This window comes from Bufo bufo, chromosome 9, assembly GCF_905171765.1.
Source record: "Bufo bufo chromosome 9, aBufBuf1.1, whole genome shotgun sequence".
NCBI classification, from domain to species: Eukaryota; Metazoa; Chordata; class Amphibia; order Anura; family Bufonidae; genus Bufo; species Bufo bufo.
Genome location: NC_053397.1, coordinates 226,077,328 through 226,092,945, shown reverse-complemented (window position 1 = coordinate 226,092,945; position 15,618 = coordinate 226,077,328). Strand labels below are relative to the sequence as shown.

General features: G+C 54.6%; 2 protein-coding genes across 2 annotated transcripts; one reads left to right on the top strand and one right to left on the bottom strand.

The window, feature by feature from the left end:
• The first annotated feature begins 1,942 nt into the window (after nucleotides 1-1,942).
• Nucleotides 1,943-9,897, top strand: LOC120979436 (uncharacterized protein PB18E9.04c-like). Its single transcript, XM_040408203.1, has 5 exons — nucleotides 1,943-2,330; nucleotides 7,381-7,701; nucleotides 7,809-8,060; nucleotides 8,353-8,516; nucleotides 9,140-9,897. The coding sequence occupies exons 1-5, from the start codon at nucleotides 2,258-2,260 to the stop codon at nucleotides 9,182-9,184; spliced, it is 855 nt and encodes a 284-aa protein (XP_040264137.1). The 5' UTR covers nucleotides 1,943-2,257; the 3' UTR covers nucleotides 9,185-9,897.
• An 88-nt stretch (nucleotides 9,898-9,985) lies between these two features.
• On the bottom strand, nucleotides 9,986-15,602 carry MMACHC (metabolism of cobalamin associated C). The gene is made up of 4 exons (XM_040408204.1): nucleotides 15,483-15,602; nucleotides 13,893-14,087; nucleotides 12,601-12,753; nucleotides 9,986-11,234 (listed from the first exon to the last, which is right to left on the bottom strand). The coding sequence occupies exons 1-4, from the start codon at nucleotides 15,558-15,560 to the stop codon at nucleotides 10,923-10,925; spliced, it is 738 nt and encodes a 245-aa protein (XP_040264138.1). The 5' UTR covers nucleotides 15,561-15,602; the 3' UTR covers nucleotides 9,986-10,922.
• Between the last annotated feature and the right edge of the window lie 16 nt (nucleotides 15,603-15,618).

Below are 15,618 nucleotides of genomic sequence, written 5' to 3'. Positions count from 1 at the left end.
TATACCTCCTGTGACCGGGGTGAATATGGCCGCCTCTGGGAAATCAGCAGGTTAAAACGCCCCCCGCGGACAATGATCTGGTCCTGAACCGGTTAACGGACGATATTCTATAGGTTATCTCCGGTAACGCTGAGGTTTTTCTCTCGGTCATAGGGACGTTATGCTTGCTCTGGGGTTGCCATGGTGACATCAACAAAACTTCTGTTCATTGACTTCCTGTTACCTCCACTCTCCAGGATGAGCTCACGATCACATGACAGGAAGTTCACGTATTAAACCGGTTGATGTTTCCACGGTAACCCCAGAGCCAGCACAACATCCCGGGAACTGCGGCAGCAGGAGGAGGAGATGTGAGAAATGTCTACATCTGAAAATGAGGGGAAAAGAAACGGAAACCGCGGGACACAATCCATGCATATTCCTTCCGTGTTTTTTAATTGGAACGCCGAGCCCCGCTTGTGGTTTAGCCCCATTACATCCGGAGGGTGAGAGGTTGTGTCCCGTTTTGGTGCCTTCAGGCCGCCTGCACAAGTTACGGAATACGTGCGCGTTTTTTTTCCGTGCGGATTCCCGTGTAGTACAGAACCAGCAGAGAAAACGCTAATCTCACGGACACTTTGCAGATTTTTTCTGTGCGGAAATAGACCGCATCAAATCCGCAAGAAAACTTCTGTTACACTGCGGATTTTGGTGCGGATATGCTGCAGAAACGCACAGAAATCCACACGAAAATTTTTGGGCGGATCTTATGTGCGTTCACCCTCCTTAAAGGGGTTTTGCCATCACATACAATGGGGGCATATCGCTAGGATACGCCCCCATTGTCTGATAGGTGCCGGTGGTCCCACCCCTGGGACCCTCACCTAGCCAGAACAGAGCGGGGAAATAAATGGAGGGCGCACTGCGCATGCAGATTTCTCCCACCCACCGCTGGATTTTTGGCACAGAATCTTCACCAAAATGTGAGTGTCAAAATCGTGGTGTGAACAGCGCCAAAGACGCATGAAAGGTTTCTTGCTGCAGTTGCAGCTTACAGGTGGCACAACCGGAGGCCAAGGCTGCGCACACTGGGGATCGGCACTCAGGGGGTCGGGACTCCGCACGCAGGGGGTCGGGGCTCCGCACGCAGGGGGTCGGGGCTCCGCACGCAGGGGGTCGAGGCTCCGCACGCAGGGGGTCGGGGCTCCGCACGCAGGGGGTCGGGGCTCCGCACGCAGGGGGTCGGGGCTCCGCACGCAGGGGGTCGGGGCTCCGCACTCAGGGGGTCGGGGCTCCGCACGCAGGGGGTCGGGGCTCCGCACGCAGGGGGTCGGGGCTCCGCACTCAGGGGGTCGGGGCTCTGCACGCAGGGGGTCGGCACTCAGGGGGTCAGGGCTCCGCACTCAAGGGGTCAAGGCTCCGCACGCAGGGGCTTCGCACGCAGAGGATCGAGGCACCGCACTCAGGGGGTCGGGGCTCCGCACGCAGGGGGTCGGGGCTCCGCACTCAGGGGGTCGGGGCTCCGCACTCAGGGGATCAAGGCTCCGCACTCAGGGGGTCGGGGCTCCGCACTCAGGGGGTCGGGGCTCCGCACGCAGGGGATCGAGGCTCCGCACTCAGGGGGTCGGGGCTCCGCACTCAGGGGGTCGGGGCTCCGCACGCAGGGGGTCGGGGCTCCGCACTCAGGGGGTCGGGGCTCCGCACGCAGGGGGTCGGGGCTCCGCACGCAGGGGGTCGGGGCTCCGCACTCAGGGGGTCGGGGCTCCGCACGCAGGGGGTCGGGGCTCCGCACTCAGGGGGTCGGGGCTCCGCACTCAGGGGGTCGGGGATCCCTCCTCTGGGACATTCCTAAATTTCCTCTAAACCCCTAGAATAAATCCACCAATCACAAGGCCGGTTGAAGCAGAGGGCGGGGCGGACGTCGCGTCTCGCCCTATCAGCGCGCAGTGGGCGTGGCCGTTGAGTGCAGTCTTTTGTTGGCCGCCGATAAAGAAACAATAGTGTCCGATCGGAGAGAGCGGCCGTGACGTCACATGCGGGGGTCCTGCTTCATCGTGACGTCACACTCGGCTTCTCAGGTCAGGAGGAGGCAGCAGCAGGACCTGAGAGTTTCTGAGCCTCCGATATCACATGACTGAAGTACAAACTGCTCCCCGTTTAGTGACGTCATAGTAGAGGGGGGATTCCGTGACGTCACAGAACACTCTGGGACTCCGCACACTCGAGTTAGGACCTTGGCTTCGTTCACACGTGGCAACTCCGAGACTTGTCTGCTGGGATGGGAGGAGGACGGTGGGTGAGCGCCCTGCTACTGGGGCTCCTGTGCCTGCTCTCAGGGGCTCTGACTCCAGGTAAGTGCCTCTCTCTGGGATGCAAGGGGTTACACTTAGGACACAAAGGGTTAAGTGTCAGTCACAGCTCTGCACACGATTGGAGTGTATGGGGTTAATTGTAGGGGATGGGTTTGCATGTAACTGGGATACAAAGAGTTAATCGGGTGTTGACAACACCCCCCATTATTCTGTGCTTGCAGCATACAAGGGGTTAATCGGGTGACAGCTCTGGGGGGGTTCGCCGTATCTCAGCTGTGTACTGGGGGGGTTCGCCGTATCTCAGCTGTGTACTGGGGGGGTTCGCTGTATCTCAGCTGTGTACTGGGGGGGTTTGCCGTATCTCAGCTGAGTACTGGGGGGGTTTGCCGTATCTCAGCTGTGTACTGGGGGGGGTTGCCGTATCTCAGCTGTGTACTGGGGGGGTTTGCCGTATCTCAGCTGTGTACTGGGGGGGGTTGCCGTATCTCAGCTGTGTACTGGGGGGGTTTGCCGTATCTCAGCTGTGTACTGGGGGGGTTTGCCGTATCTCAGCTGTGTACTGGGGGGGTTTGCCGTATCTCAGCTGTGTACTGGGGGGGTTTGCCGTATCTCAGCTGTGTACTGGGGGGGTTTGCCGTATCTCGGCTGTGTACTGGGGGGGTTTGCCGTATCTCGGCTGTGTACTGGGGGGGTTCGCAGTATCTCAGCTGTGTACTGGGGGGTTTGCCGTATCTCAGCTGTGTACTTGGGGCTTTATGGTGACGCCCGCCTGTCACATCGGAGGACTCCCCTTATCACCGGGGTGGGTGACACTGGGTGACGTCACTGTGTACGATAGGATTAACCTCTTCACTGCTGGACGCGCCAGTCATATGCAGCTTACAGAGAATGACCCCCACCCGCCGAGTCCTCCTCTGGGGGGGAGGGGCAGACACGAGCGCCTCACTCTGCGCCAAAGTTCTGAAGTTTAGGAATAGAAACCGCAGGCTCCGCCCACCGCGGCCGTAGAGTATAGGAGGCTGCACTTAAAGGGGCAGTCCACCCTGCAGGCAGTTCAGGGGGAGTGCACGTCCCATTAACCCTTCATCTTCCTGCCCATATTTTGGAAACTTTTTTTTATTTTAGGAAAACATTTACCCCATAAAGTGGGTGATGTCTCCGGGGCGACCACCAATATGGCCGATGCGCATCGACTGCTCACCGCGCACGTACAGCGGCTGCTGGGAGTATTGGTTGTCACTCAGCTTTCCCAGAGACAGATAGGAGTCAGAAACGGTCCCGCAGCCGTCGTTCAGGCGGATGATGTAACGGGAGGGACACGCGGCGAAGGTACCCGGGCGCTGGACGGGCGGCTGCAATGTGCACATTGTCAGTAATGAGAGGGTTAACGCGGCAGAGATTAGTGGGCGCAGAGAAGCGTCCGGCGTGTGTGAACCTGCAGTGTGAGCGCTGCTCCTGAGGGAGCTGCTGCAGTGTATCACCAGAGACATGGAAGCCGATCATCATCACACTGCATTGTCTTCTGCGGGGGTCTGACCAGAGGCTCAGGCTGCTGATCTGCCCCCCATACTTTACACTACAGCTCTTCCTGCTTTGGCTGCGGTGTATAACCATGAGCTCAGCAGAAAGTCAGCACGTGAGGATCTGGGAGGAGCCTTGAAAAGGGGGAGGAGCTTCATCAGTGTGGAACTACAAGTCTCAGTATTTTGCACTCTAATACTACTAAGGCTGTGCTGGGACTTGTAGTTCTGCAGCGGCTGCACTGGGATGCAGGATTAAAGGGCTCCTAGTTGTCTCTGGGAAAGCTGGGTGACAACCCCCCCAGTATATATCTCACACATAGCTTTCTGCTGCTCCAAGCCCCGACCTGCCGGATAATCGCCTGCCGGGCGTGAAATCTGCGAGTTCCTGCGAAGCAGCGTCTCCCCCCCCCCCCCCCCATGACAGATCCAGGGGCCGGAACAACAGTTCACAACTCCCTGCTAAAGCTGCAAGAAAACACTCTTTAGAGACCGCGAGAGGAAAGGTGTCCGCAGGAAGACTGCAAGGTGGGCACTTACCTCTCCCCTGTAGATGAACCGCTGTATCTAATCCTATCCTGTGTGATACTGTCTGCTGAGCCGTGTATCTAATCCTATCCTGTGTGATACTGTCTGCTGAGCTGTGTATCTAATCCTATCCTGTGTGATACTGTCTGCTGAGCTGTGTATCTAATCCTATCCTGTGTGATACAGTCTGCTGAGCTGTGTATCTAATCCTGTGTGATACAGCCTGCTGAGCTGTGTATCTAATCCTACAGTGTGTGATACAGTCTGCTGAGCTGTGTATCTAATCCTATCCTGTGTGATACTGTCTGCTGAGCTGTGTATCTAATCCTATCCTGTGTGATACTGTCTGCTGAGCTGTGTATCTAATCCTATCCTGTGTGATACTGTCTGCTGAGCTGTGTATCCAAACCTATCCTGTGTGATACTGTCTGCTGAGCTGTGTATCTAATCCTCTCCTGTGTGATACTGTCTGCTGAGCCGTGTATCTAATCCTATCCTGTGTGATACTGTCTGCTGAGCCGTGTATCTAATCCTATCCTGTGTGATACTGACTGCTGAGCTGTGTATCTAATCCTATCCTGTGTGATACTGTCTGCTGAGCCGTGTATCTAATCCTATCCTGTGTGATACTGACTGCTGAGCTGTGTATCTAATCCTATCCTGTGTGATACTGCCTGCTGAGCTGTGTATCTAATCCTATCCTGTGTGATACTGTCTGCTGAGCTGTGTATCTAATCCCATCCTGTGTGATACAGTCTGCTGAGCCGCGGTACACTCTGGATCCCCCGGTTTCGGATACATTCTTTATCGGGTGGCGCTTCCTCTCGTTCCCTGTGGACGGTGGCGTTGACGCTCTGCGCCTCCAGCGATGACATCACAGTCCGAGGAGGTGAGATTTTTCACAGCTGTCCCACCAGTCCACCACGCGCCTCCAAATCTGGGTCATGGCACAAAGGATCCGTGTGAAATCCAGGTCACTGCAAAGCGTCATGTATGTAATTCCCTGAGATTTCATCCAAAATAAACCCGTTTAAAGGGCCAGTTCTTTTTTTCCACCTTTTGCTCTGCCTGATCTCTAGCCCCGTTCTCACTGAATGACCCCCAAACTGTACAAAACTAAAACTAACCATCCAGTGATGGGGAGAGGAATACTGCCGTGTGATAAACCAATATCAGCCGCTCCTCTTATAACGCTCCAGTACTGATATAACCTCCAGAGACATTACATCATATGTGGCTGATATCAGCCGCTCTTCTTATAACGCTCCAGTACTGATATAACCTCCAGAGACATTACATCATATGTGACTGATATCGGCCGCTCCTCTTATAATGCTCTAGGTCTAGAACGTTTATGGGGGGGTTTATACTATGACTCTCATCATCTGTCTGGTCTCTGAGCAAATGTTTATCCCATCTTCCCGCCTGCGTCGGTGCCGGAGCCGAGTGCTTCCTAATAGGGTCTGGAGCCGCTCCTGGAATCTGACTCATCTCTTCGGAGATTCCTCCCTCAATCACAGGACGACTGAGGTGTAAATTGTATAACGTGTGAAAATCCGAGCCGCAGAAACGTCCTCGCACCTCCGAGCTTCAGAGGCAGCGATACATTTATTCGTGTGGCGCTGACATATTGCACAGCACTTTACTGACATTAGCATCGCACTGTCCCCAGGAGCTCACAATCCAAGTTCCCGATCAGTCCGCCTGTGGAGTGTGGGAGGAAACACGGGGAGAACATACAAGCTCCTTGCAGATTCTGTCCTTGGTCGGATTCGAACCTAGAACCCCAGCGCTGCAGCCACCGCACGGCCCTGTATGGGGCTCGCACTGGGTCCCTGCACCCCCTCCACTCTGCTACAGGAGTGCAGTTTCATTTTTAGGGAGCACACTCCTGTCCTGAAATCCTCTGTGCTGCTGGGACCCTGCCCCTTCCAGTATGTAACGCTAATCCTCTGACCTCCACAAGATCAGCACACTCCTCTCCTGAAATCCTCTGTGCTGCTGGGACCCTGCTCCCTCCACTATGTAACTCTCAGCCTGTGACCTCCACAAGATCAGCACACTCCTCTCCTGAAATCCTCTGTGCTGCTGGGACCCTGCTCCCTCCACTATGTAACGCTAATCCTCTGACCTCCACAAGATCAGCACACTCCTCTCCTGAAATCCTCTGTGCTGCTGGGACCCTGCTCCCTCCACTATGTAACTCTCAGCCTGTGACCTCCACAAGATCAGCACACTCCTCTTCTGAAATCCTCTGTGCTGCTGGGACCCTGCCCCTTCCACTATGTAACTCTAATCCTCTGACCTCCACAAGATCAGCACACTCCTCTCCTGAAATCCTCTGTGCTGCTGGGACCCTGCCCCTTCCACTATGTAACTCGAATCCTCTGACCTCCACAAGATCAGCACACTCCTCTCCTGAAATCCTCTGTGCTGCTGGGAGGACCCTGCTTCTTCCACTATGTAACTCTCAGACTGTGACCTCCACAGGATCAGCACACTCCTCTCCTGTAATCCTCTGTGCTGCTGGGGGCCCTGCTCCTTAGAGATGAGAGGGGTTTCTGGTGTTTGGTTATTTCCTGGTCTCCTTCTCCTTGTGAGCTCCGCGCTCTCTTAAGGGGGCGGTGTTGTGGCTGGCACGGCGCCCTCCATGGCACGGGGCAGAGCTGAACGGCTGCAGTGTCTTGTGGTCGGGGGCAGGATATTGCTGTGTTTACCCGGCTGCTCTTATGAATGGCGCAGTGTGTGTGACCCCGGAGCAGAGCGTCATGGAGCTTTCCTGCAGACCCCCGCTCATAATCCTCTTTTCATGGGGGGTGGAGGAACAGGAGAGGTCATCAGGATTCTGACACCGCGCAGCCCCTTTAAATGGAGTAGCCGCTGATATGCTCTCAGACAGGGATCATGTGTCGGACCCCCGCCCATAAGTGTTCTTTCATGGGAAACCCCTTTAAGTCTGCCCTGGAACAGCTGATACCAGGGGACAATAGGCAGCCTGTCCCTCTATTCCTCCTCCTGTCATCTGTTGTATTTTCTTCCAGGAGACGCCCAGGAGGAGACGAGCCCCCCGCCCACTGCCAGCCCACCCCCTGTGAGTGTCAGCTCCAGTATCTCGGGACCCCCAGACACAACGTCCGGGCCGCCAGGTAATGACATAATCGCAGATACCGAGCGCCCGTCCGCTCCGCCCTCATCCACAGTCAGCGTGGCGGAATCTGACGGCGCAGGAAGCAGCGTTACCGCCGCATCGGGAGCTAGTGATGAGATGGCGTCTGACCCCACCGGGACCCCCCCTGTGACCGACGGCAACAGGACAACCAGTGCAGACGTCACCGAGCCGCCAGCACACAACGTGACAGCAGGTGGGGCGAGCAGCGCACTTATGGAGACCGTCAGTAAGTTGTCACTGTAGAGGAGACCGTCAGTATGCGCTCTCGCTGTCATCATTGCTTCCCCTCCTCCCCCGCAGACACCGCGACAGAGACGCCCTCGCTCCTCGCCACCCTCAGGACCTCCGCAGCAGCCGAGACGCAGCCCAGCGAGGACTCCATGTCTGTCCACTCCACCTGGATGTCCGCCATCACCATCAGCCTCTTTGTCAGCACCACAGTGACCGCCCAAGAACCGCGCAGCCCAGCCACGCAGAGCGCCACCGCGCCGCACACATCCAGGGCGGAGGTGCAGCGGGAGCCGTCAGTGCTGGAAGTGGGGGACGAGAAAGGTCAGTATGAACGGAATATCGAGGGGTTGTTACAATGTATCGGTGCAGATAAAAGTTCAGCCTGGGGTTCAGAAGAGGAAGAATTGTTTACAATGTTGCACTGGAAACAGTCAGCAAGCAATGATGCACTGGAGACCCTGAACCAGCAGAAATGCTGGAAGATTTCAGCTCTGAAGCTGCAGAATTGCTACTAATGTATCGACTGCTGTTTATCCTTTATGGATATTGTATATGTGGTCGAGGGGCTGTTGACGGATCCTGTCATCTGATGCCATGTTCCCTTCTGTTGCAGATCTGACTGGTTATCCCTCCGGGAACAGCTCCAACCCCCTGTTTGTGATGATCGTCTCCGTCTTCACCATCATGGTGGTGATGGTGGTGGTTGTAGTTGGTTTCCATCGATACAAGAAAAGGAACAGCCGCACCGAGTTCAGACGCCTGCAGGATCTGCCAATGGTGAGACCCGGAGAACAGCGCGCGGCCTCCGCCATTACTGTCCCAGCATGCGACTGGAAACCATCAACAAGTGGGCTGCTGCTGATGGATCTTATATTGCCCACCTGGGACACTCCAAGTGCTAAATGGAAAAACAGAAACAACGGATCCATCAACAGCAGCTCGTTGACAGATTCCAGTTGGCAACAAAAAAAAAAGTGAAAACCACAACAATGTTCGGACCGATCCCTTTAAAGATCCCGCCCCCGCTGGCTGACCACTGAGGCAATCATTTAATTCTCCGATTTTACTTGGTGGTGGGGGATGGGTTCATAGTATATGATATCTGTAGGGGGCCCCCACACAGTTTTGCGGGTCTCTATAGCTTTCTAATAATAATTTATGTTTCAGTTATTCACTTTTTTCCCAGACCTCTGCTTGCTGTCAGTGAGTGGAATTGCTGGCCTCGTCCCGCTCGCACAGCTGCAGGTTGTCACACTGTATAGGGTCCTGCACGCTGTACCCTGTACTGATACATTGTAACTACACCTCAGATGTGTGAGGATTAGATCAGGGATTGTTTCTATTCACTGACAACAAGCAGAGCTGACCAGCTGTTGCTGAATTCTCTCTTTCCTTTGCAGGATGACATGATGGAGGACACCCCGCTCTCCCTGTACAGCTACTAGCGGGGCGGGCAGCGCGGCGCACTCTCCGTGCCGTCGCTCAGATGCACTTTTGGGGGGGACTTTTGCGGACACTATGTGATACAAACACGATCCAGACACTACTGAAGATCCCTCCACGCCGCGGCGCGCCCCCTCGGTGTCTGCGCTGGTCTGTCAGCTGCCCTCCGCTCTGCGAATGACGCCGCCATCAAAAACGCCAGAGCACGGTGACATTATTATTTATGTTAAGATTAGTGCCGGAGAAGCTAAAACCTGGGGGGCACCCCCCCCTCCCCCAATAAAACGACGGACCTGGAGAGGCTGCCACAGATTTCCACATTCCTAAATAACGTCCCATCCAGCGCCTTGCCCGCGAAATCTCCAATTAAGACAATCAATCCGGAAATATTGTAAATTGCGTTATCAGTCGGGGTGTGTTCACCATCACATGGTCGTTTCCGTAGACGCCGCACTCGTAGATTACTAACCCCTCGTCTGCACTCAGGGTAACAAGTCTGGTGGGGGCGTGGCCCTGCCTCACCGGATAGACGCCATAGCACAGGGTATCGCCCTACAGGACCCGGCTGGAGTCACCGCCATACTGCGCCATTGTTGAACAGAAGGAGCAGGAAGTTTCCCGCTTGTCAGGCGAATCCAACCGTGGTGAGAATTGTACGGAAATAGTTTTCTTGTTCATTTTATTAATTGAGGAATAAAGTTTTATTTTCCCCATTTTCCTGTCTTTTTTTTTTTTTGCGCCGTCCCAGATACGGTGGTAGCATCCGTGGGGCCGATCGCAAGTCGTCTCATATAGAGTCATGTAGCTGCACATAAAACCCGTGAGATCTACTCTAGTCACACCCAAAGCTGCATTCACAGTTCTGCTGGCTTCTTGTTAACAGAGAGCAGTGGCTGGTGGGAGATCAGATGAGTTTGCCATAGTTAAAGCTTTTCTGAGTGGAGCTAAACCATTCATTGCTATCTGCAGAATTTTGAAAGCAGCTCTGGATGTGAATGGAGAAAACACCTCCACACTGCTGTTTGTAAACAGTAAAGCAAAAAGTATCTACAAAGTAACTAAACCGAAATGTAGCTACATTTATTTACATGAAAATTCCTTAAAGGGGCCACATCCTTCCATCCTCCCCTATTAGTCACCTCTGGTGGCCCCGGGCCATGCATACGTTATAAACTGCACATCAGGTTTAGATTTTGTTAGGATCTAATTATAAAAATAAAAGTTTCCATCGTTTAATAAAATCTCCAGATAATAAATAAATCACAAAATAACTTAAAATCAGAAATCACTTAAATATGGAATCCCAGAAGCTTTAAGTGCATACAGTATCTTATTATTGTGATATCCCTCTGTTATTCCTTCTGGAAATCTGGATGTTATGAGGAGTGTACCCTACATGGTCAGCACTGATTGGACTGTGCAGGGACCCCCCCCCCCCCCCCCCCTATTTGGCAAATTAGTCATACATTCCCAGGAGGAATAACAGAGGGAAGTTATTTCTATAACAGAGGGGAAGATGTCAGGGGGGGGGGGGGGGCGCTCTTTTTCCTGTAAAACACACCGTATGTTCCTGCGTTCGGGGGCGCCATAAAAAAAAAAATGTAAGTGCGCTACTAAAAATTGCGCTTATTAATTGTGGAGCACAGAAGTGACGGGGACGGTCCTTTTTAGATCAGTGACCACCGGAAGCTCCAGCTGAGACAACTCCTGATGATACAGAGCAGAGGAGCCGTCACAGTCTCAGCAGGGGGGGATGGGGTGTATCTGACCCCAGAGTTCCAGCAGCTTCAGTCTCTCCGCAGGTGGAGTAGCAAAGTACAGAGTCTGCTCAGCCGAATACTTCTCCTCTGCCGGCAGCACGTCCCGGTACCTCCCGTCCCTCCAGTTACAGTTGAAGTTCTCCAGGAGGCTGATCCTGTCCTCCCTGCTGGGCACACAGTCTATGGGCCGGGTCTGCTCCAACCCCGGGGCCTGGACATCGGCAAACACCAGCACCGCGCGGATGGCGAACCAGCCCCCGAAGCGTGGGTGAATGCAGACCCCGAACATCTTCTGCAGGAGCAAGAGACACAGAGGAAAGCAGCATTAGGAATAGGTGCTGGTACTATACTGCCACCCGGTGGCCATGACGGGGAACTGCAAGACTGGATGAAAAGAAGGGGAGAGGGGCGATTCACTAGGTCTAAACGTTACCCCAATGTGGGCGACAACTGCTACACAGTCTCCTATAGCAGTTGTCACCCAGCTGAATGACCGTGGATGTTTTTAGATCTCCACTTTTTTTCAGGTATCAGTATCCACTGTAGTTCTAGCATTCTATTCCTGAACCAGGTGGCTCAGGATGAACAGAATCCAGGCACGCACAGTCTCCTGACAGATGAAGAAGCAGAAACTCCGACCCGTGGACTCTGCCCCCGGCTTCTCCACTAATCTTCAGGAGGAGGATGGGGGGAGTAATCCGATAAACCTGCACAAGACGGCTGAGACTCACCCAGGGGTCCCCTCATCACCTCAGACCTTCCCCCATCCTGACAGAAACTTCCCATGTCCAAGATGTTCTGCAGCAGCTGGGGCAGCACAGCTTATGACTCACCCGTCAGCTGCTGCAGAACCTCCGCCCAGTTCCCTGTCCTCTCAGTGACTGATGTGATCCCTTCCCTCCTATTTAAAGAGGTTCTGCAGCAGCTGAGTAATAACAGTCACACTGTATATGACGATGCAGTCCACCAAGCCGCACACAGATCCGAGCAGGGGCCCCTCCCCCACGTGCCTGTGGAGTACCCCTTTAATAATTTCCGGGGCCCCCTGTACTGTCACGCCTGGCAGGTGCTGATCCCTCATCGCCTCCTCCTGTCACAGCCAGACAGCTGAGAAGCGCTGACAGGAGCTTCTCAGATCCTCCTCCTTGAATTTCTTTGTTTTGGTTTAGTTTCTCATCTCGTTAGTCTATCTCAGCTGTCATGCAGTTGGACTGATTGCTACCCTTTAAGTTCCTCCCCATAATGCAGTAGTGTGCGGCTGATACAACCTCCTGGAGTGTGTGTGTGCATGCAGTCCCCAGTCCCCAGTCCCCAGTCCCCAGTCCCCTGCAAGATAAGTGCTGTTTATGTATTTATGATTTTGTCTTTTCTGGATCCAGGTGACCCTGACTCCCTCCGTGTCAGTGTAGGGAGCCGGTGGTCGTGTCCCTTCACTATTGTAGGGTCTTCAGGTAATAGATAGCCGAGGAACGTGGATATGCGGCCATCCACCCTTGGGGTGTTCGCATAGGCTGAGCAGTGAGGGAGAGCGGCAGGTCTATTGCAGGGGACTCCCTTTGTTCCTTAGCTGTGGATCCAGAGAGACATTGTTTATATGGTATTGTCTTGTTTCCTGTACACCATCCGTGACACCTCCTGGCAGCCAGTGTTGCTCTCACCTTTCCCCCCCAGGGATCGCTTTCCACGTCTTTCCTCTGGTAGTAGTACGCCGCTCCGGACACGTGCGCCGCCGTCTGCATCAGAGCCTTTGGCCGCCGATTGGGATGAAGCTCGTAGTCGTAGATGACGTCAATCCTGTGCGAGGAAAATCTCTGCGGAAGAAACCAGGGACCAATCAGATCGCTGTGCCATGTGAGGTCACTGTCAGACTGGCCCGCCCACCTATTCAGGACCCACCCATGCACAACTGTCTACCTCCAAGCCCAACCCCTTCCAGACCCTGCCCATGCAGAACAGTCTGCCTCAAGCCCAACTCCTTCCTCCAGACCTCACCCATGCCTAACTGTCTACCTCCAACCCCTTCTTCCAGAACCCGCCCATGCAGAACGGTCTACCTCAAGCCCAAACCCTTCCTCCAGACCCCGCCCATGACCAACTGTCTACCTCCAAGCCCAACCCCTCCCTCCAGCCCCCGCCCATGCAGAACTGTCTACCTCAAGCCCAACCCCTCCCTCCAGCCCCCGCAGAACTGTCTACCTCAAGCCCAACCCCTCCCTCCAGCCCATGCAGAACTGTCTACCTCAAGCCCAACCCCTTCTTCCAGACCCTGCCCATGCAGAACTGTCTACCTCAAGCCCAACCCCTTCTTCCAGACCCTGCCCATGCAGAACTGTCTACCTCAAGCCCAACCCCTCCCTCCAGCCCATGCAGAACTGTCTACCTCAAGCCCAACCCCTTCTTCCAGACCCTGCCCATGCAGAACTGTCTACCTCAAGTGCAACCCTTCCTCCAGACCCCGTCCATGACCAACTGTCTACCTCAAAGCCCAACCCCTCCCATGCAGAACTGTCTACCTCAAGCCCAATCCCTCCCTCCAGCCCATGCAGAACTGTCTACCTCAAGCCCAACCCCTTCTTCCAGACCCTGCCCATGCAGAACTGTCTACCTCAAGCCCAACCCTTCCTCCAGACCCCGTCCATGACCAACTGTCTACCTCCAACCCCTTCTTCCAGAACCCGCCCATGCAGAACGGTCTACCTCAAGCCCAAACCCTTCCTCCAGACCCCGCCCATGACCAACTGTCTACCTCCAAGCCCAACCCCTCCCTCCAGCCCCCGCAGAACTGTCTACCTCAAGCCCAACCCCTCCCTCCAGCCCCCGCAGAACTGTCTACCTCAAGCTCAACCCCTCCCTCCAGCCTATGCAGAACTGTCTACCTCAAGCCCAACCCCTTCTTCCAGACCCTGCCCATGCAGACCTGTCTACCTCCAAGCTCGGCTGCCCCCCTCACCTCCTGTGCCAGCGTCATATAGTGTGACACGCACTGGTCGATCGGGTCCTGGAGACTCTGCAGCTTTTGCTGAGCAAGGAAAGGCTTAAATGACTTCTCAAACATGGCGGGCGCGCTCAGCACGACAAACGCCAGTGTGTCAGGAGGGTAAGAGAGATGGAAGACGGGCTCCAGGACGCCATTGTACCAACCGACCTGCAGCCGAAACATGGGGGAGGGGGTACAAATCCAGAATGTGGGGTCAGCTGTATTATAATGGCTCAGTACAGAGTGCTCTGCAGTCTCTTACCCACTGAGCCACATCCTCAGGTGCATCCAGCTGTCATAACTGCTTTCCAGTCTCTTAACTTCTGAGTCTCTGATATCATGCTTGTTCTACATGGTCTTATCCACTGAACCTAGACCTAAGAGACCCTCCACCTCTGACATATACCTTTCTCAGACATTTACTCACTGATCCACCAAAACAGCCATACACGTTCTGTGTTCTCCTACCCACTGAGTATCCACCTCAGACATACACCATCCTCGGTCTCTTACCCACTGAGCCACATCCTCAATCATTTATGTCTATTCCTTCTGTAATAAATGCTTTCCAGCCTCAACTTACGTCATGCTTGCTCTACAATCTCTTACCCTCTGACCCTCCACAACAGCCATATACCTTTGTCTCTTACCTACTAAGCCTCATCCTTGGTCTTTTTGAATGCGCATTCCTTCTTTGCATCCACCTGTCATATATGCTTACACGTCTCTTAATTACTGAGCCTCTTATGTTATGCTTGTTCTACAGTCTCTAATACACGTATATATCCTCCGCCTCCTGTGGTCTCTTACCCACTGATCCTCCGCCTCCTGTGGTCTCTTACCCACTGATCCTCCGCCTCCTGTGGTCTCTTACCCACTGATCCTCCGCCTCCTGTGGTCTCTTACCCACTGATCCTCCGCCTCCTGTGGTCTCTTACCCACTGATCCTCCGCCTCCTGTGGTCTCTTACCCACTGATCCTCCGCCTCCTGTGGTCTCTTACCCACTGATCCTCCGCCTCCGGGGGTCTCTTACCCACTGATCCTCCGCCTCCGGGGGTCTCTTACCCACTGATCCTCCGCCTCCTGTGGTCTCTTAACCACTGATCCTCCGCCTCCTGTGGTCTCTTAACCACTGATCCTCCGCCTCCTGTGGTCTCTTAACCACTGATCCTCCACCTCCTGTGGTCTCTTACCCACTGATCCTCCACCTCCTGTGGTCTCTTACCCACTGATCCTCCACCTCCTGTGGTCTCTTACCCACTGATCCTCCTCCTCCTGGGGTCTCTTACCCACTGATCCTCCACCTCCTGTGGTCTCTTCCCCACTGATCCTCCGCCTCCTGTGGTCTCTTACCCACTGAGCCCCCTGGTATCTCTATTGCTGATGGCTCCCTGTACCGAGCCTCTTACTCACTGCACCACAGTCTGGCCATGATTAGCCTCCAGCTGTCATCCAGGCTGCCCAGACTCACTCACTTTGCCACCTTCAGGCTCTTACACACTGAACTTCCTGTCGGGTCAGTCATATCCACCAGGTGACTCTCCTGATGCCGGGCCGGTTACCTGGAAAGGGTGCACCTCGAACCCCTGCGGCTGTAGCGCCCCCCGCAGCTTCTCCAGGATCTCCACGTGTGATCCCATGACACCGCCACCAGTCACCTCTAGCCGCGGCGCCTCCTGGGACTTGTAGTACGGGGGC

What these genes read in the sequence shown, in the direction of transcription:
- MMACHC (XM_040408204.1), bottom strand. Translation starts at nt 15,560, where the DNA reads ATGGGATCACACGTGGAGATCCTGGAGAAGCTGCGGGGGGCGCTACAG. An exon ending in ATATGACGCTGGCACAGGAG is followed by an intron (nt 12,754 to 13,892) that starts GTGAGGGGGGCA and finishes TTTCTTCCGCAG; the next exon opens with AGATTTTCCTCGCACAGGAT. An exon ending in GCGATCCCTGGGGGGGAAAG is followed by an intron (nt 11,235 to 12,600) that starts GTGAGAGCAACA and finishes TTGCTCCTGCAG; the next exon opens with AAGATGTTCGGGGTCTGCAT.
- LOC120979436 (XM_040408203.1), top strand. Translation starts at nt 2,258, where the DNA reads ATGGGAGGAGGACGGTGGGTGAGCGCCCTGCTACTGGGGCTCCTGTGC. An exon ending in CTCAGGGGCTCTGACTCCAG is followed by an intron (nt 2,331 to 7,380) that starts GTAAGTGCCTCT and finishes ATTTTCTTCCAG; the next exon opens with GAGACGCCCAGGAGGAGACG. An exon ending in GCCTGCAGGATCTGCCAATG is followed by an intron (nt 8,517 to 9,139) that starts GTGAGACCCGGA and finishes TTTCCTTTGCAG; the next exon opens with GATGACATGATGGAGGACAC.